We start from the raw sequence: 20,659 nt of genomic DNA, 5'->3' as shown, positions 1-20,659 counted from the left end.
CCCCCCCTCGCCCCCAGGGGCTGCTGTACCCCGCTGTTTGGTGTTAAGTGCATTATTGGTGCTGGAGGTGTGTGTGGGCGTGCGTGCATCCTGCAGTGTTTTGTAAACAGAGCAGCGTGTTTGTGTGTCAGCAGATTCTGCCACACGTGTAAACAGGGGAGTGTCTGTGCTGTGCTGTTTACACGGATCAGCACATAGGAGTTTGTGTCCTTCAGGTGCTGGGCAAGGACCACCCGGACGTGGCCAAGCAGCTGAACAACCTGGCGCTGCTGTGCCAGAACCAGGGCAAGTACGACGAGGTGGAGTACTACTACCAGCGCGCCCTGGAGATCTACCAGACCAAGCTGGGCCCCGACGACCCCAACGTGGCCAAGACCAAGAACAACCTGGTGAGACGCCCCGCCCTCCGCCCTCAGTCACGGGCCGTGGGCTCCACGGGCCCTCCGTCCAGCCCCGCCCCTGATACCGCCCTCTCCTTCAATAAAGTTATCCCTTCAAATTTCAGTCAAATATCCTGAGCCTTCAACAGTTGCTACAAGACGGACTTGCCTTGCCTTGTCAGAGCAATTTATAAACACACAGAGGGATCCTCGGTCTCTTTTAATTCATACAGAGGGATCCTGTCTTTTAAACCTTATCCCCTGTCCCTTTGATGGACACAGCTGTTCCTGCAGTCACAAAATCCATAGCAAACAGAACGATGCTACTGGGGGCAGCTCTGAGAAATGATTGGGCGTCTCCAGGGCCAGTGTAGGAGGCTCGGCCCCGCCCATGAGCTGCTGGCCGTCGCCTGCTCATAGAGGAGGGTAATCAGCCGTAGTGTGTGAATCAATGAGGGCAGTAGCTTATCTAAGCACTCTAAGCTCAGACTCCGGCGTGGTGCCATGTGGGCGGTAGTGTCCTAAATGTACTGCCCTCACACTGTGGGTTTTATGTGCCTTCCAGTGAAAGCAGCGTAATGTTCAGTGATGGGGCGTCTGCAGCCGTGAGCGCTGTTGTTTTGCCGGCGACTGTCGTTACTCAGGGTGTCGCTACGCTGGCTGTCATTACCCAGGGTGTCGCTGCGCTGGCTGTCGTTACCCAGGGTGTCGCTACGCTGGCTGTCGTTACCCAGGGTGTCGCTACGCTGGCTGTCGTTACCCAGGGTGACGCTACGCTGGCTGTGGTTACCCAGGGTGTCGCTACGCTGGCTGTCGTTACCCAGGGTGTCGCTACGCTGGCTGTCGTTACCCAGGGTGTCGCTGCGCTGGCTGTCGTTACACCAGCTGTCGTTATGCCGCCTTTTGTTACACCGCCTGTCGTTACGCCACCTGTTAGTCACCTCGTCTGTTGTTTCTCCACTTCCAGGCGTCCTGTTACCTCAAGCAGGGGAAGTTCAAGCAGGCGGAGACGCTGTACAAAGAGATCCTCACCCGGGCGCACGAGAGGGAGTTTGGGTCGGTGGACGGTAAGCGCTCTGATCTGTATTCCTCTCCAAACCTGCTGTTATCTGCGGTAGACAGGCCTGTCTCTGCTGCTGTCTGTGTCTTTGTTGGGGGCTCGTGTCTGTGTTCCCACAGACGTTAGGGGAAATATTTATTGAGTTGGTTCACGGCTTGTGTCCACTAATCCAACCCAGCTTCCTATTAAATGTGTTTTAACAAACGAAGTATTGAAATGAGTTTCCTGATGTAATTATTTGGATGGTTGATGAGACCAGCATGCACACATGCACGCACAGTCCTAGCATCTCTCGTCTCTCAATGTGAAGGTCAGGCTGTAAGACTGCTGTCCTCGGCATTAAAATCCGGTTGGATGAGAGCGACCAGGTGACCTTTCAATGAGAGCAGTGGCGCTGGGAAGGAGACTACACATCCCACTGTGCTGCTGAATGCCTCTGACTGACAGGCTCGCCACAGCTGTTTGATTTTCTATATATCTGAGTTCCTCTTTCAGACTGTCTGTGTGTAAAGGGGGCTACACACACACACTGATTATATCTGTCCCAGATTTCCGGTCTTTTTCTGTTATCTATGTCAGACTGATATTATCTCTCTCCCCCCCTCTCTCTCTCTTTCGCTCTGTCTCCCTTTGTCTCTCCCTGTCTCTGTCTCTCTCTTTCTGTCTCACTGTCCTGTGTTTTGCAGATGAGAATAAGCCCATATGGATGCACGCGGAGGAGAGAGAGGAGCAGAGCAAGGTGAATGCAGTCATCAGTCCTTCATCCTAACTCCCCCAGGCCCGTCCTGTCAGGGCAGTCTTGGAGACGGCCTAATTGTAGGCTTGGTTATTAGAGATAATCCCTAAATGGCATTATCGCCCATTTAGCTTCCGCTGCAGCTTTTAGATTGGGAGGAAAAGTCCAAAATCAAGGAGCCTACGAGAACCTTTCCCTACTCTGTGTGCTGCAGTGTGCTTTTATGGAGACAGAACTGCAGGGAAATTGACGAGCGGTAATTTATCATTCCTGTGAATACCAAATTCCATAAAAATAAAAGTTTAAGTGGCTGCGGTACAGATATGTCAAAATAAGGGTCATTCCATTGTCAGACCTGATCTATAAAACTATAAAAAATGTTCAGGGCTTATTTTGTACTGATATGTAATTTATGAGGAATCTTAACCTCCAGCTCTGTTTGGATCTGTATTGCCCCTCTTGTTGAGATCCAGAACCCTCTTGAGATCCAGGTCAAGCTGTGGTTCACTTCGATACTGTTCATCTACAACATGAAGTGAAGTTCTTCTTTTAATGGTGACTGCAGTCAGTTTGAATGTGTTGTCCATGGGGTCAATCTCATCAGATTGAGTTAATTTCATAAAGCCCTTCTTAAACTTATTCCTGTACGCCTGATAAGCCCTCCTTAAAACGCTCATTAACCGCTTGTGGTTTAAATGTTGATATCATTATTAGCCGTAGACATAGTGGCATTTGCAGAGCCCTGTGCCTGGGGACCACCTCTGTTATGAACGCAAGTGTGTAATATACGGTATGTGACGTGATGTCCTTTTGACTGGAGTTCCGCTCGGCCTCACAGCTGGAGGAAGTTGAGATTATTCCTGTAGTTCTCTGTGTGAGGGCTTGCCAGATGAGCAGTGCATGATGGGATGCCGTTGTGTTTCCCAGGGGAAGCAGAAAGACGGCTCGCCCTTCGGGGAGTACGGCGGGTGGTACAAGGCCTGCAAGGTGGACAGGTCAGTGCTCGGTGACATTCTGGGTGACCGGATCTGGGGCTCCAGTACCGCCTAGCCTCTTTCCCCACACATCAGAATGAACACGTCACTGACTGTGATTACAGTCTTAGTGCTGTTTCCCTGTGGGAAATGATGAGCGAGGAACTCATTTCACTGATATTTATGTACAATTGTCTTTATTAGCCTTTTTGTATATATACAAAAAAGGAAAGGGGGAAAAAAGGTAATGCTGCATGACATTGGGTACCTCATTTTCTGTATGTGATCCAAATTGAAATCAAGAGCAACACTTAATTTCACGGATAACCTATCCGTTTCATTTACAGGTTTTTTAAATTAAGAGGATATGGGAAAATTATTCACATTTCTCCTGTTTAATTGAGCTAGAATTATGGCATTTCCCATTTCTGTATTCACAAATGAGACCAATTAACTACAAACTATAAACTACAGAGACTGCATTAGCATACAGAATAATAAAGAGAAACCCTCCCTAAGTAGATCTGCAATAAAACCATTCAGGTGTGCTCTCTTTTAAAGGCATACTGTGCAGGATTTTTTAGCCTGTGTTTACAGTCAAAAAAAGTCTCCTCCTTCTGCAACCCCACTCACTCACTCTAAGTTACCCCACCTAACGAAGCTAGCTGGAGAGCTAGAGGTAACGTTAGTACCGTGTAATGAGCGATCGTGAGCGACAGTAAGAAGGCTGATTCGGTTATAGCTCAATTAATTCCATTATTTTGAACGTAGTAGTGGTTTTATCGTTGGAACTTTTAAATTTGAAAATTTCAGCCCCTTGCAAAAGTCCTTATTGTCACCAGCTTGACACTGCCAGCCACGCTACATACAGGTCCAACAGAAAACATGCCAACAGAAAAGAGCGCCACACCAAGAAAAGACTTGAACACATTTTAGGCAACGGACAATTTAAAATAGCAAATACAGGTAAAGGTGCACATATTTGGCGAACTCGCGTAGACAGAGATTGCCAGTGTATCATTGATATGCCTTAGCATGCTTATTGTATGATATTTTAATGGTTAGAGTCCTGCGTAGTATGCCTTTAAGGTTGGCTGGCCCAATCGGCAAATGACCGGCGAGTTGTTGTTAATGAGCAGTGAACCTGCCTGTCCCCCAGCCCCACAGTGACCACCACGCTGAAGAACCTGGGCGCCCTCTACAGGCGGCAGGGCAAGTTCGAGGCCGCCGAGACCCTGGAGGAGGCCGCCATGCGCTCCCGAAAACAGGTGGGGCTTTTATACCTTCATCGGTCCGAAGGCCGCTTTTGACTCTTTGTTCATTTTGTCTGACGTTGGCCTCGTCCGTTTTAGTGTGTCCGTTTTAGTTCGTATGCTGCTGTATCGTAAAATGCAGTAAACATAGCATGATGTGGTTATTTTGATTTGCAAGGTTTCTTTTTTTTTTTGCAATAAATCTTTCACAGATATGTGTGATTTACATGCGAGTCTGTACTGCACTCTTGTGGCAAGTGTGGCAGGAGCAGTGTTGTACTAATGGGAATACGTCGGGTCGAATTGCATGCTTCAGCAGTGGGGCAACTCCCCCTGCTGGGGGTTAGGGGAACTTGCATTTGTGTTTTTTTCCATTCTTGTTTCCTCATAAAAGAATTCCTGTGGGACCTGTTTTGCTTGTTGCTTGAGTCCTCTTGTTGCTAAATAAAGTAGATGGTAGACCTGTTCTATCAGTTGCACAAGATAAGGTGTGATGGTGTCTGATCACATTCATACTGTGGCTGTTGATGGGAATTAGAGATAATTTAAAGAGACTGTGTTCCTTTATTGCTCAGTAAATAAAGTATGAGGACTATAACCGAGGTTAAACAAAGGCTGCATGCTTAACATTGAGTGGAAATGATATTCTAAATATTTCTAAATATCAATCAAAAGTGTCAATGAGAATCCCTTTTGTCCATCTGCATAAACATAAATGTATGTGTGTATGTGCATGTGTCTTTTTCATTGTAAGTCGCTCCAGATAAGAGGAATTTTTGTGAACCAGTGACTTTTTTTTTTAAATCTCACGTCTTGCTTTTTGGGGGGTTCGCCCTGTTTCTTTTTTCCAGTTTTCATTATGTTACTCTGTTTGTGACAGTTCTCTGGGAAAAGCACTAGGCCTATACAAGTCTAATTGAATTGATTTATGTGTGTGCGTGTGTGCGCATGTGCTTCCGTGTGTATGTGTGTGTGAAGGGTCTGGACACGGTGCACAAGCAGCGTGTGGCGGAGGTGCTGAACGACCCTGAGTCGCGGGAGAAGCAGCGCAGCCGCGAGAGCCTGACCTCCGACGTGGTGAAGTATGAGAGCGGCCCGGATGGGGGCGAGGAAGTGAGTATGAGCGTGGAGTGGAATGGGGTGAGTACAGTACACAGCCCAGCGCACACACACATACACACACGCACACACACACGCATATGCACACACCTTCTTTAGTACAAAGACACAGTTCTGATGCTGAAAGTGATGTTCTGATTTCAGTTACTCATCCTCTCCAGCCTGTTATTTTGTCTGGGTTTCACCTAAACATTGAGCCCTCATCCCCTTTTTGTTAAAGTAACTACCCCGTTCATAATTTAGCGTCAGGCTAACAAAACACACCGCTATGATGTGTGATTGACCCTCATGAATGGTGGCTCCTGTTCAGGGAGTTCATTGGCAAAGCAGTGATGGCAAGGGCATTCCCTGACTTGTCATTTAACCGGGACTATAAACTGTTTGTAAAATTGGTTGGTCATGGCAAGGGAGCTTGTCCGTTGTGTCTAATGACAGCTATAGCCGCCATCATGGCCGCAGTGTCATTCACAAGCTGTCAGTCAGCTTATAGTGTTGTGCCTTAATGCTGATTGACTGTCCTGGGCCTGGTTCCCCATGTGTGTGTGAATAGTTCCCTTGTGAGTCTCACTAACTTTCATAGCCCTCATTTAAACAGTCCATTACTCCCCTACTGTACGTTCCACAGCTGCACATTCTGGCATAGTGACCACTGGCTGCTGTTCTCCCTGTGGGAGTATGACTTGAACTTAAGATGTACTGACTGTCTGAAATTGGAAGTGTTGGTTGGGGGCAGAACTGAAGCAGCGACTCTTAATTACATTTGACTACAGTGTCAAACTATGAGCTATGACCTCTTAGGCAATTATATGAGGAAATGAAATCCGTCAGTTATATGGTGGAATTTCCACGAGTTAAGTGTGTAATCGACGCAAATTACTCTTTATCCACAAGCTTATCAAAGCTGTTTTTTGAGAGAAATCCTGTTTACTTTTGGTACATTCTCAAGCTGGTGCAGTCTTATTTTCTCTGAGGAAGATTTTGGCATTGCTTGGGTCACCTCCTTTTTACCCACTTAATAATTTAGCAGTCGTAAAGCAAGAGTGGGTTTGCTGTGCATTGTTGTTTTCTCATGTCTTTCATTTTCTATTAATTACTTGAAACTTTGTGACTTCAAAGCAGCAGCCTAACAAACTGAAATGTCCCCTCCACGAAAGTGGGCGGTAGAAATGCAGTAAAAAATGGATCTCAGTAGGTTCAGTCCCTAAATAGAGCCTTTTCTTGTGTATTCTTACAGTATGTAGAGGACTGTTAAGTTCATCATGTGGAAGGGCTTATTACTAATGTAGTCTCTGTAGTTCGTAGTTTTAGTCTGCAACCCTGTTATTTCTGTGTGAATAGGCTGCTTCTGGTCCTTGTGTCAGTCCTTGGACAATCTCCTTCTCTATTGTTCATGACTGTTCCCGTAGCAACAGTAAATTCTGTGCCACGACAACCAATCAGCATCTCCCAAGCAAGCTCTGCTCTCAGGCCTGTCTGTCTGGGACTCGATACACCGATACCCGCGTGGGCACTGTGTACTGTACACCTTTCTCCGCTGTGTTCCTTTGAGCATGCTCTGAGTGACTAACCTGTTTCTCTCCTCTTGCTGTCCTTTTGAAAAGTGTGCTGTGGTGCATTGCTGTGTCTTACCTGTGAAAATGGCAAAAAAAAGTGTTACTCAGAAACAGTATTTCTTTCGCATTTTCATGTTTGTGCATGATCCTCCTCTCCATTCCCTTTTTCTTCCATCTTTGTTTTGCCCCTTATTTTTCATGTACCCCAAGATTCTGCCATTTTAACCAGTTTAAGGGTGCTGGGTTTAGAGTAAATATAGCAAATATAGTACAGCTGGGCTAATCAAAAATACACATTTATTTGAAGAGAGTAATATAATTTTAGCCTTAACACAGTCAAATCATATCAGAATGTGACATGAACAATGTTGCATAAATACATTGATCATTTAAACCACTTATTTTGTTTTTAGACAGTAGGCAGTAGATGTCCTGAAGCCAGAGGACTTGTATAAGGAGTAATAACCCAGTTTGCCAGTCTTCTATGGTACCATGGAAAGTGTCTTCAGGCGGTCCTCCAGGGCTAGAGATGCCTAAGCTCTTATGAACAGGCTGATAGCCTCGGGATGCCCTTCTGCGCTGGCCTCCAAGCATTGTTAACTTCCATCGTCGGAATGGGGTCTCTGTCTTCTCAACCACCATCTGGATCCCCTGTGCCAGCAGTACCATCGATGGGCTGTAGGCACCTTTGGATCTTGCTGCAAAAGCGGCAGATGGCTTTTCACAATCACTATTTCTAGAGGAAGTTTTGATGTGTCAGTGGCAAAATGGCAGGGTAGAAGGGGGTCAGTAGTTCATGGAATGGCTGTCACTTCATTAACAGAGTTTTTGCTTGTGCATTGTAGTTTTTCACAAATTCAAGTTGAGTACTTGCCTGACCTCTGCTTCTATAGCTGCATTTGTGTCTCTCTTGTTTGCCTGGTATGTAGGCCTTAGCCTGTGCTGTTGACTCATGCCCGTTTTGTTGCTTTCTTGATACTTTTTTCCAGCATTAACATCTGTATTAGTAATGATTCAGTGAAAGGCCACACATTGAGAGTTGGTTTGCTGTTCTACAGCAGCAGTGCTGTAGTTCTACATTAGATGCCAAGAAAGTCCAGCTCAAATGAGCTGGGCTCGCTATTGCAGAGGGACACTGTGTCAGGGAGACAAATCGCTACATTTTCCCTTGAGCGCTTTTAAGTCCTGCTGCTCTCATTCATCCATAATGGTCACAGTCCACATTAATTCACCTGGTCATTTATTTGCTTTCGTATCGCTTTTACTGTCCACTTCCTTTGCTGTTTTACATCCTTTCCTGAGAGAGTTACCGTGCAGTAAAGCGACCAACCCCCCGCCAACGACCCCCCCACCCCCACCACCTCCTTCCTGGAGAAATACTGTTTCTGTCAGGAGTAAACTGTTGTCTGGCCCAACAGTTTAACCTGCTTTTCTCTTTCTCTCTCCCCCCCCCCTCTCTCTTCTGCCTCTCTCTGGCTGGCAGGCCTAGATCGAGATGCCTTTTGTGATTCTAAAACATGTCTTCTGCATGACGGACGTGCGCCATCTTCCAGCTTTACACTTCTGTCTGTCCGGCTCTGGCCTCTTATCTGTGGGCCCCCCTGCATCTCTACGGGGCCCGTCCTCCACGCTCCCTCACCCCCCTCCGCCCCTCACAGTGCCCTCTCCCAGGAGAGAACCCCCCCCCCCCCCCCCCCCCCAGCCTCCGCGTTACAGTGTTCCATTAGGGGAGGGGCCTCTCTCCCTCAGTCCTGGTGTGGCATCTAGTTAGCATCTATTACTCTTATTAGCGTACACTATTAAGTGGCATGATCGTTAGCTTATACAGAGAACCGTTGTTTATTAGGATATGTACTCTGTGTCAAGTGTCTGACTCTGTACCCTTTTTATAAATTGATGTCAACTAACATTGCTGTGATGTTAATGTCACATGACCGTGGTGAACTCCAGTACTGCTCCCAAATACAGGGGAAGTGATGGGGGAGGGGGACACACCATGGGCAGGATAGTGAGGAACAGGACAGGTCTCTTACTCTTGTTTGCTCCTACTAATCTCTTGTGTGTCCCGTGGTGTTGGTGTACCTGTGTCTTTCTTAACTTCTAATAAAACTCACTCTTTACTCACCCGCGTGTGTGCCTCTTTCCTCTCTGTGCTCTTTTTCCCGTGTAAATCTTTGTGCCCCGGGGGGCGGGGGGGGGGGGGGGTGGTAAAGATTTAGCCTGCTGCTACGGCAACGCCGCCTCCCTCCTTCTCCTCTTTCCATCTCTCTCTGCTGTATCGAACAGATTGGCGACAAGCTGGTTTAGATGCATTACCCTGGACTTCTGCTTACAGTGTGAATGAGAGAGAGGGAGGGAGTCACTGACTGTCTGAGAAGCATATATTGTATGTGCGAGAAGTTTGCACATATTAGCTAAATCCATTAAAACATCATGGATCGTAAGACAATTGCCATTCATATAATCATACATCTTATGCATACAACGTACACATGTATGGTCAAGTCTGATGCATTTAATTTCTTAGTGGATTTCTTTGCTTTCCCTGACAAAACATTGGCCTGTTTAAGACTGTTCTTAAAGCTCCTCTTTAATATTAAAATAATGTATTTAAAAGGGATGAATACAAAGAACATTAACAGTTGAAAAGGCGGTGTCCAGTGCATTACACATGTTTATAGCAAAAGCTAATTTCCAACATTAGTCCCTTGGTTGGAATTATGTAATTGAAAATGTGTGAAGTCAAACTGATCAGAGTGATGCTAACTCTGATAGATTCAATGGAACCTGAACAGACCCAGTGCTCCAAACCAGCTTTTATTTTGAATCAAAATGAAAATATTTGAGACATTTGCACTTTTGATTTGACATTGTACAGTCACTCTATACAGTATGTGCAGGGGGATTTGCAGACTAGATGATTTGTTTATCAATTAATTGAATGCTCTTTGGTTTATTATTGCTACGGTAGCTATGTTCATGGTCACTCCCAGTGATTAGTGGGGCCCGAACCATCCAGGCAGTTCAACTGTCCTCGGATTACCCAGGTTTATTCATTTCCGGTCCCTGTGGCACAGGTTAAATCTTCCTTCTCTAAGCCTTCTGCATTAAATGCATCTGCAGTTTCTGCAAAGGCAAAAGAGTTGCTCAGTATTCCAGTGTTCAAACAGTCAGCGCAGATGGATGGAAAGTGAGCTCAGCAGTAAAGTGCCACCTTTCCTCCTCTGACCGTGCCCCCCTCCCCCGCTGTCCTGGGTTAAGAGTCCACTCAGAGACAGGCCCGCTCTTCCCTCCTTATCTCCGAGCCTTTGAGAGCTCTGACTGATTGCCCTGTCTGAAAGAGGGAGATATTTATATCGTTTATACCCGGCTTTGCAGAAGATTTATGGCGGAGAGTCTGCTTTTGATGCGAGCTTGAACTTTTATGAATGGCATCTTGCTGAAGCCATTTAACTGATATGCGCATACTTGCTTGTGTGCATTCTGGAGCCTGGCTTTACGAGTTCTCACGAGTAAGCAAACATGAAAAGCTCTTTGAGTTCTAAAGTGGAAAAACAGGAACTGGATGCTTTACATCATTATAAAAGAAATTGCATCACATTCATATATTGTATACAGCATAGAGTAGGTATTGTTCATTGCTACCCAGTTCTTGATTGCTATCTTAAACTAGAACAATCACAATCCAGCCAGCAGGTGGACCCTGGGAAACCAAATGTGACACTAGATTTTTTTAATTCCAACCGTGAACATTAAATGACTCAATAGCCCATGTAAAGCCAAAGAGTGATGCACTCAAAAGCCTGATGGATGTGAAGCTTGCCTGTTAGTTCAGAGTTGTGTGTGTGTGTGTGTGTGCATGCATGCTTACACAGGTGTGTGTAAGTGTCCGTGTGCATGTATGTGTGCTTGCCTGCTGTGCATTCGTGTGTGTATGTGCGTACATGTGTGTGTGTTCATGAGTGATTGTGCGTGTATGTATACGCTTATGAGGGCGGGCGTGTGTGTGTGCGCGTGTGTATGCAAATGCACGTGTGCATGTGTATGTGCTTGTATGCATGTATCTCTGCGTGCGTTCGTGTGTACCTGCCTGTATCTGTAATGTGTGCATGTGTCTGCGTGCCTGTGTATGTGTATCTGTAATGTGTGCATGTGCCTGCGTGTGTGTGTATATGTATCTGTAATGTGTGTATATTTATGCATGCGCCCGTGTGCATGCAGGCGCATGTCTAACCTGCTCTGCCCTCTCTCTGCAGGACGGCTCGGGCTCTCTGAAGCGCAGCGGCTCCTTCAGCAAGCTGCGCGCCTCCATCCGCCGCAGCAGCGAGAAGCTCGTCCGCAAGCTGAAGGGCGGCGGCTCTCGAGACAGCGAGCCCAAGAACCCTGGGTAACTATCCCCCCCCACCCTCCCCTCCCACCCCCCACCCCCCCGCTCCGGAGCCTGGGTGTGCGGTGCCTCCCTCTCCTCCGCTGGGCCGGGGTGCTTCGCCTTCAACTGTAAAAAAAAACCCCCCTGCTGTTCCTGGAGAAACCCCCCTCGGCTGGCCGCAAAGGCACTGGTCTGGCCTTAGGACTTACTGTAGAGACAGGACTCCTCACCGGGGTGAAAAGGAGCAGCACTGGTGTGGAGCACAGGGGGAACTCCTCCAACAGCAGCAGGGGTTTGGAGACTCAAACGCAGCTCTGTCGACGCCCTTAGAGCGTGCATTTCCACTGGTCTGCCCCTACAAGTCAGGAGGGTTCAGACGATGCCAAACCCTTCTCTCCAGTGAATTGTATGGAGGCCCAACTGTGTCTTTGTCAAAACGTTCCAAAGCCACATCTCAATTCTCTGTGTGCCCGAATGTTTCATAAGGCAGTGCCTGTGGCACGTAAGTACAGCTCACTGTTCTCATGGCCATTGTTAATAAAACAGTTAAAATATAAATGCAGAGATTGAATAGTACTCTAGATAGGAGGGGAGTTGGGGTTAGATGGTGTTCATGTTCCCAGTGAAGGTAGTGCTGTGACCATACCCACAGTACAGCCCTTCTATATGGATACCTGAGAAAGAGGACCATGGATTCCTGGTGTCCACTGAACGCACTGACCTCCCATACATTCCCCAATACATTACCTCAGTCTGGGATGGTTTCCATTCTAGCAGCTGATGGTGCCAAAGATAATCCAAGACCTCTGTTTCCACGACTGCTTCCAAGATGCGTGTGGGATTTCAGTATGCTGAGTCTTACAAGACCATCCTTGAAAACGAGTCACTTTGCAGACCAAGCAAGGTGGTCAGATTGTAATGAAATAATACAAGACCAGTTGGCATGCTGTCAAAGAAGTCTTGTGTCAAAGCACTGATCAAAAAGATACAAGCATACTCATTATAATTATGGACATCCAAAGATCAACTCCCAGTTCCTTTGTGGTGACTCGGTTAAACTTATGGTCAAGAAAAGGACAGCACTCACTGTTAATATTTGCATGGACCTACACAGTGAAGTGAACAGTGTGTCTCTTTAAAATTGACAGACAATGCTGCCATTATGGGACAGGTCTTATCTGCAAGCAATCGGCACCTTTGAAAGTATTTGTAAAGTCTTGCTTGCGTGTAGTCTGCTTGAGTCAAGCACTTTGGTCTACATAAAATGGTCAAATTAGTCATTGAGTTAATTGTTTAGCATTTTCTGATGACACTACATCATGGACCATGTTCCAAGGATGTGTTGAGTTTACTTCACAAGTAATGCTGTTACTGAACCCCTTCCACTGTATAAACTACAGTGTTTCCCTGTCCCATGATTCTGTGTTTTTTTAAATCACTGTTATAGCTGCCAGTTGTTAGCTGGTCTTGCCATCCAATTTAACACTTAAGACACATATGATAAATGACTCAAGGTAGATTGATTTATAAATCTTAGCATCAGAATCAAAGCCTCAACTGTGATATCTAATTTCCAGGCTGGTTCTAGTCACTCCTACACTATGCTTGACCATCAGTTTAGTTACTTTACATGCAGGATGTTATGGGCAGTAGCAGACCTAAGCTTTGCTTAGGAATCAGGCAGGTGTGTGCATGCTGCATTTCCAAAATGAGTCCATGTTTACATGTGCCAAAATCTGAAGGGTCACACCTTTTGAATTTATGGTGCTATGCAACAAAACCTACACTTTCATAAGACAATGCATTGACTGCATTCATTTGAAGTATTATGATATGAACAATCTGTGTCCTCTACTCCATATCAGTAGTACTGTGTATTTTTCTTGATCTGTCCACAAAGGTTTCTCTCACTAGATGACAATGAGGATTTTGCACCCTCCTGACTTCTATCCAATCCTGGATATCCAGACATCTGCAAAACCTATTTGAGTGTCATGTGGTTGCACATGATTGAGACATACTTTTTTATTATTTTGCTTTTATTTATTCCTTTTTAAGACCAAAACAGCTAATCTTCCACTGTGAGATTGGCAGTGGTCATAGTTTGTCAGAGCACTGAATAGGACCAAAATGGCGTCTCTCACTGCAGTGATGCAAAGCTCTGAGCACCTTCTGTCCTGAGTTACTCCCTCTGTCCTCTTTTAACTAGGCTGAAGGGTTTGCTCACTGAATGTCTGCTGTTACACAGATTCTCAACAAGAATGTCCAACATCTTGAGCTCTCTCATTAAACTAGACATCAGACTATGTTCTGTTTTACCCACATAACAAACATGTGGACAGTGTTCCCTCTGAAAACCTGGGGAATCTGGCCTTAAAAGGGATGGCTGCTTCTCGCATATTTTAACTGATCACATCCTGTATAAAAATGTAGGTTATCACACACAAATGGTCTCCTTTGGATTACCTCCCAGCTTCTCAGTATGCAAACCCCATACACATGCTTTTTAAATTTATTTTCATGCCTTGTTACATTTTTCTATTTCCCATTTTATTTTTGTAAGTGTACATATTTTAAGAACCCATTTCTTTTCAAGTGTGTTGCCTGTGATTATATGAATTTTATCTGCATGAGCATCATATTATTTTGATATCTCTGTGCTGTGTTGTACTTATTTAACATGAATAAATAACTTTCAAAGCAAGTGGGCGACTGCTGCATGCCTCATCCCTTTCTCTTTCGCTCTTTCTGTCTGCGTGGTGTGTCCTCTGTGGCTTTCCATCTCGCACCCTGGACCGCTCTAACATCGGCCCTTTCCAAGCGGTCCGGACCATTAACCACTGTTTAATGGCACATCGATGGCATCCGTTGTATATTAACTTACAGTTTGATTCCTTTGACTCATCTCCACACGGTTAATGTGGAAACGTGGTGTGGGTGTGAGTGTGTGTGGGGCATGGTTCACAGAACTGTGATGGGGACTGCTTGATGTCAGCTTCTAGAGTGCACAATGAAAGGTTGTTGGGATGAAGGAAGTATGTATCGGCAGATAACTGCACACTAGCTGATTATCAAACCGGTGCAAACTTCTGTCCCTCTGCCATTTTCTTCAACCACTGTTGGATTTGAACCCATGTGTTTCAGTGGTTGAAGAAGCTCAGCACACCATGAATTTGTGTTACAAGCTGAATGATTTTATTTGCCTTTGCTGGCATGAATTTGGCATGAGCAGAGCTATGTGCATGCTGGCATGTCTTGTGTCTTGCATGGTAAAGAGGATTTTATCTGCAGGGCACAAGAGATGTAGCTGTTGTGTGTATGTTGGATGTGACGTGGCCATCTGTTTGCCAGATGTGTGGCAATCGAGATAAATGTCTTGACTATGTGGCATGGAGCCAAAGAGTTTGGTATTGATTAACTTGGCCGTGTCCAGAGATGGTCCATCACAGGGCTTCTTCCAGTGGGTTATCTTTTCCTAAAACTATGGTGCACTTGCACTCACTGTCCTTATTGCTCAGATAGAGGGAGCTCAGTATAGGATACTATCCTTTTGGAGTCATTAACTCAATCTGCAACGTTGTTCGTGTTCTGGGATTTGGGGTCAGGTAACTAACCACCGCGAAAGATGCAATTAACACACGTACACTCTCCTTACCGCTGCTGTGCCTATCAGCACAGCGTCTCTGCGGCGACTGGTCCCGCCCCCTCTCACTGATTTGTCCTTGCATGTCACTGTTCTGGATGCAGCATGAAGCGTGCCAGCTCACTGGGTGTTCTAAACGTGGTGGACAAGGCTGCTGGAGAACCCTTTCAAGTAAGGAGTCCATCTTTCTTTTTCCTCTTTCCCACCCATCACACCATGGGGAGACAAACATAAGAAGTCTCACAGGCTTGATTTTCAGACAGCTCGGGAACCTACAGGCTACCTGATTAAACAACTGGTTGGATGACCAGAGAACAGGAATTAGAAGTGACTAGTTTTGTTACAACCTGTTAGGTGACCAGAGTGGAGAAATCGGAAGTGGCTAGTTTTGTTCATAACTAAAGTGGACTACGATATGAAAGTCAGTTAGGCTTACCGTGCTGCCGTTAAGCACTTTCTGCTGATGTTATGTATTTAAAACCTCTAGTAACCTACATTTTTTTTAAAAATGTTCGTTTTACCTACACTAAAGATGTAGATGGTATAGTCGTCTTTTAGCTTGTTAGTACAGTATCTAGAAGTTATTTTAAAAATGGTGTTTTTACTAAATGCGTCATTACATAATTTTTTCATCAGATCAACAACGAGTCTGACTGTCTCTGAGATCCATGTTTTGTGATTTTCACTGCTTGCTATGTGTAACAGTCCACTGCCACCAAGACTCTTTGCCAAACTCACCATTACACCTGTAGCAGATGCAGTAGCAGTTCTGGGCACTAACGGTGTGTGTAACATCAGTGTGGTTCACAGACTAACATGCTACACGTCCCATTGTGTGCACTAACCCATCTGATGGTCTTTTAACCTGGGGAATATTAATTGTACTGACTGCTGCTCTGAACCTAAGAGGAACTCTCATGGTAATGTGACAGCGAAGCTGTACCCTGCGTATGGTTTTCTATGTGACGTTCATGCTGACAGTATTGCAGCATACGTCTGCCCGTACGCTTGGATCTTACCATCTCAGGTACAATATGCTGTAATGCCTCATTTGATGCATAAGAAGATCAGTTTGTGAGTGAATTGCTGCTACAGCCTTCTGATATACATTTGTCATCTGTGCTGGCTACCCTTTGGATTTTACAAGTGTGCATTTACTACAACAAGGGGAGAGAGAAAATGTTGTGCTATAATGTGTTTGTGCTCCTGTAAACTACACGAGATGTTGCTAACTTCAGATGGTAAACATGGATGTAGTACAGTAGTGTGAGAGGGAGTCAGACTCAGGAAAGCCTGGTATGACCAGGAATGAGACTGCTGGGTAGAGAGAGCAGTCTGGGAAGCCTGACAAAATTACGTCCTTACAGATTTATCATCAAACTTGCGTGGGTGTGGGTGCCAAATGAGTAACTGGAACTGTTTAAAACTCAGTTGTAGTTCTCTTCTCGAGTTTGGTCAATGGAAGCTACTGTTGGGCTGGATTCGCAAACCACAAGTGATGATGTGGTCAGAATTAGCCTAACTTTATTTAAAAGGTTTTCACTTTTTTAAATGCAATGAATCATATCAGCTTTGTTTCAGTTTGCAATGACATCAATCTGTTTAAAACCGCAGAATGGTACACTCCTGAATGACATAAGTCAAGCCACAGAGGCCATGTTGTCTTGTGGTTTACTTTCAAAAGATATAGCTTTTTCATTCCATGATGGGACCGGTTAGGTTTGGCACATCCAAAGTTTACACAGGGTACAGTGGGCTGGCATTCTGTACCATTTTGATGGCAGCCACTAGGTTGTACCATGATTCAACCCAGTGGCTTTTCTATGCAGAGACGCTTGTAAAACCTGAATATGGAGTCCAGTTGCTCCTTCACTCATCGTCAGTGGAACCCAGAACACTGCACTGCTACACATTTGGATACCTCTCACTGACATGATTTATTGCTCCCCAGAAATACCCGGGGGAACAATAAATTATGGCCCTCCCTTCTGCTTGATGAGTTCGGGGAACTGATTTTAAATTTTTCACTGAAACTGAAGAAAAAAGGATTCAAAACATAGTGTGGACTAACAATTGTGCTGCGTAATTAAAAAAAAAATATCCTTCAGTTTTAATGTGCTGTAAGTATATTAACTATCTTTTATTCCATCTGCCACCCCCACAGGAACGAAATAATCGTCTGAAAAAAGGCCGTGACCTGAGTGCCAGCCACACGGACCTGGCGCATTGATGGTCCAATCAGGAACCTCGGGGGATAGCCAGGCGATGTGAGGAGACAGTGGACGGGAGTTTCTAGCAATTTCCTCTCCTCCTCCAGTCTGAGTCCCTCCATCATCACCTGACATCACCTTTTCCTTTCCCAACCCACAACTTACACAACCGACTCTGAACATGCTGTGTTATTAAGTCTTTGTAGGCCAAGGTTTAGCTCTTGTGATTGCACTTTGATGGCCGTCTTGTTGTTGGTCTTCTAGAAGGTTGTATTTAATTTCATTTTATTAATGTTAGCTGTGGGGCTTCCATTGTGAAGCATGTCGTAATGAAGGATACAGACTTGTAAGGGGATGCAATTCCTGTGAGTGACAGAAGGGGGCGTTATGATGCATTGCCCTGAGGGTGAATGCAGTCATAGGTGGTTGCTTTTCCTTTCTGTTTCTCTGTGAGTCAGTTATCTCCATGGAGATAATTATCCAGGACAGTCCAGCTCTCCACTGGACTGAGTGGGCAGCACTGTTCTGATGGTTCTATAGCACTAGTATCTGATGCCTACTGTAGTTTCTTGCACAACCATGCCTTGTGTCTCACTCCTCTTGCCTCCAAATTTACGGTTTTGATTGGCGAAGTGCTATATTGTATTTTATAAAGGTATCTGTTTACATTGGGTGGTGTAACTTATGAAATATTTTTTACTTATTCTTTTGAAGGGGGGTTTAACTTCTGGGGATTTTAAAGGCCTTGAAACAAGCATTTCCTCCCAGCTGCTTAAAAGCTGGGTTAGTGATAAGAAAGGCAAGATTTATTGAGTGGTTGGAATGTGGTTGCAGCACATAACTAATGAACCACTTTGCTGTCTCAAAGGAAGCAGATTTTACTTTGCAATGGCCTTTGGTGCACACTTTGCTCTGATTCATTTAAACGCACACCTCCAAGAATGGAGCTGTCGCCATCTGAAACTGGACAGAACAAAATCATTCCCTGGACTTGCATTTAACTGAAGTCAACACTATCCTAGTGCTATATATTTTTATAGTACAGACCTCCATTTACGGCATTTAGGAAAGGGGCACTTTGTGAGATTTTTCATTTATATGCCACTCAAAAAATAAACATTCAAAGTGTAACCCCCCTTTTTTTATAAATGCAATGCCTGAGTACATTACACTTTTAACTCTAAATCAGATTCAACATTGCTCAGTTTATGGACTCCGATGATCTCTAAACAATTACAGGCAAGAGTCTACTTTCAGATAAAATGGTGCTGCTGATCATGTCAGGTATGATGTAACATGAGGTGTTATGTTACTCATCATTAGGCAGTGACAATGATCAGCTGACCACAAGTGATTTGGAACTTCCATCTCCCAGGAGTGGGAGAAAGGTTATCCTTACAGCCCAGTAATACCATCAACCTACATGTGTGTGGAAGTTAAGTCAGCAGTGATTGGAATTGCACATTCTCTTAAACAGGTGTACAGAATCCCAGTAGAATACTCTAGTAGAGGTATCCTAAGCCTTAAAGATGAATTTGACTCTTAGCTCTTGCCTTTATTTGTGTCACGTGGCTTCAGGGATTTTCATAAAATGCTAACTATCGCTGCTTTCTCTGTACCTATACTGCTCGGTTGGTTCTTGGCCTAATGTGGTCGTTGCTGAGCCCAGCTTAACTTGTGAGATTGTGATCTGATGGCCTTCAGAGTGGCTGTCTGCAGAGATTCTCTGTAATGACAATGATCCCGTTTACTCAGGACGATGAAATAAAGGCAGTCCCTTAAAATCCCATAAACCCCCAAGAGTCCCATCGTGTGACTATTGACGAGTCATGCTGTAAGGCACAGAAGAGGAACGTGGAGAACGCTGCAAAGAAGTGAAGCTTCTTAAGTTCGAACATATTTTTCTCACTCAGGGGAACAGTGACATGAAGCTCTTGTTGAGGAACCTTTCACAAAAACCAACGGTAACGTAAAGATGATGGGTCACGTGTAAACGAAGGGTGGCGCATGTCCAGGAACAAAGGGAAAGACAAGTCAAGTGTGTGGATCTACAACCCATCGAGCAGCATTGCTTTCCTGTGATTGACTGGCCCAGGTCAAAGTACTCCTAGTCATCTGTATCATTTAATGCAGACGCTGAATTTTGCTTGCAGCAAATCATTTATACCCTCTCCTCAGCATTGTACAGTCTGTTACAATCTAGCAAGCATGAAACAAGTCCAGATGGCTGCAGTGTGACTATGTGCAATATTGGAACTGCTCTTTTTGAAAGCTGTTGTAGAATTTCTTTTGCATACCCCCACATTGTTGACAAAGAGATTAGATTTGCTTTGCTCTCACTAAAGCCTTAGATCCTACACTCTTTCAGGTGTCTGTAAACGACTATATAGCAAAATGCTACATTCTGCTGTACTTTTGCTGCCAGTACCTTTAGCATGTTACATTACAGCCCAGCAAACAAATGTTCTTTGTTTTTTTTACATGTTACTCGCTGCTATGTTACAGCATCGTTGAGAGACCATTGTGTTAGTTGGGAGATCAGTGAGTGTAAACTGTCTGTAAACTTCAGCTTTATTTGTCAAGTTGTCTGACTGTTGATCGGTTTGTCTTTTGATCAAAATATTTTAAATGTTTATTTTTATTTTGTAGACAAGGGTTACTGAAAAAGCACCAAAGGGACTGAATGACTTAAGAGATTTTAAGTTTGAAGGCACATATGGATTTGAAGTTAAAGTAATACAAGTCATCTTTTGATAATAATTTGTCTGTAGTCTAAGTGTTAAAAACCATGCCCCTTTTCCACATTCTCATAATACATTTCAGCATTTGTACATTTAAAGGAAAACTTTTTGAATTGAAACCATATTCAGCATAGCTAAACTAAGAGAAACACTGAGGGCATTGAACACCAATTTATCCTCTTAATTATTTCAATTTTAAAAAATGAATTCCAAAAGGGTGACGAGTGCAAAACAGCGACTGAGTCTTCAGCTCCAGTCTTGGGCCAGACCTTCATGTTAATTTGCAGTCTCAATGTAATTGGTCTCAAAAGAGCTTAGTCCTGATCTCATTAAAATGTTTACGCTATCAGACATTGCATGTGAAATATATGGCTCAGTGCTGGTCTTGGTCTCCAATTTTGCATGACCAAACGTTACATTCTTGATCTTAGTCTCTGACAGTGGTCTAGACTCCCATGACTTTTGCAACACTAATAAGACTACTGCAATAATTGATAGATCTTGTTACTAAAAAAAAAATATTAAGGCAATATTAAATATGTGGTACTTTCATTAATATGAACCATTAAAAGAAAAATGTGGCAAATGGAAAGTTCTTTTAGATTAATACAGCAACTTATG

General features: G+C 44.5%; 1 protein-coding gene across 5 annotated transcripts in view; it reads left to right on the top strand.

Moving 5' to 3' along the window:
- klc1a (kinesin light chain 1a) overlaps positions 1–20,389 on the top strand; it is a 37,018-nt gene extending 16,629 nt beyond the window's left edge. For 2 of the 5 annotated variants that reach the window (XM_035385159.1, XM_035385149.1), the window contains exons 8-16: positions 216–389; positions 1,348–1,447; positions 2,127–2,179; positions 3,104–3,171; positions 4,310–4,418; positions 5,382–5,543; positions 11,332–11,462; positions 15,192–15,258; positions 17,252–20,389. In XM_035385159.1, the coding sequence (XP_035241050.1) occupies positions 216–389; positions 1,348–1,447; positions 2,127–2,179; positions 3,104–3,171; positions 4,310–4,418; positions 5,382–5,543; positions 11,332–11,462; positions 15,192–15,258; positions 17,252–17,317 (930 nt within the window). In that variant the 3' untranslated portion in view covers positions 17,318–20,389. Of the gene's footprint in view, positions 1–215; positions 390–1,347; positions 1,448–2,126; positions 2,180–3,103; positions 3,172–4,309; positions 4,419–5,381; positions 5,544–8,558; positions 9,200–11,331; positions 11,463–15,191; positions 15,259–17,251 lie in introns of those variants that run through there. The other 3 variants (XM_035385168.1, XM_035385175.1, XM_035385184.1) reach the window with 3 other exon arrangements.
- Positions 20,390–20,659: the final 270 nt, after the last annotated feature.

This window comes from Anguilla anguilla, chromosome 1 (genome assembly GCF_013347855.1).
Source record: "Anguilla anguilla isolate fAngAng1 chromosome 1, fAngAng1.pri, whole genome shotgun sequence".
NCBI lineage: Eukaryota > Metazoa > Chordata > Actinopteri > Anguilliformes > Anguillidae > Anguilla > Anguilla anguilla.
This window is presented reverse-complemented; position numbering and strand designations above follow the sequence as displayed.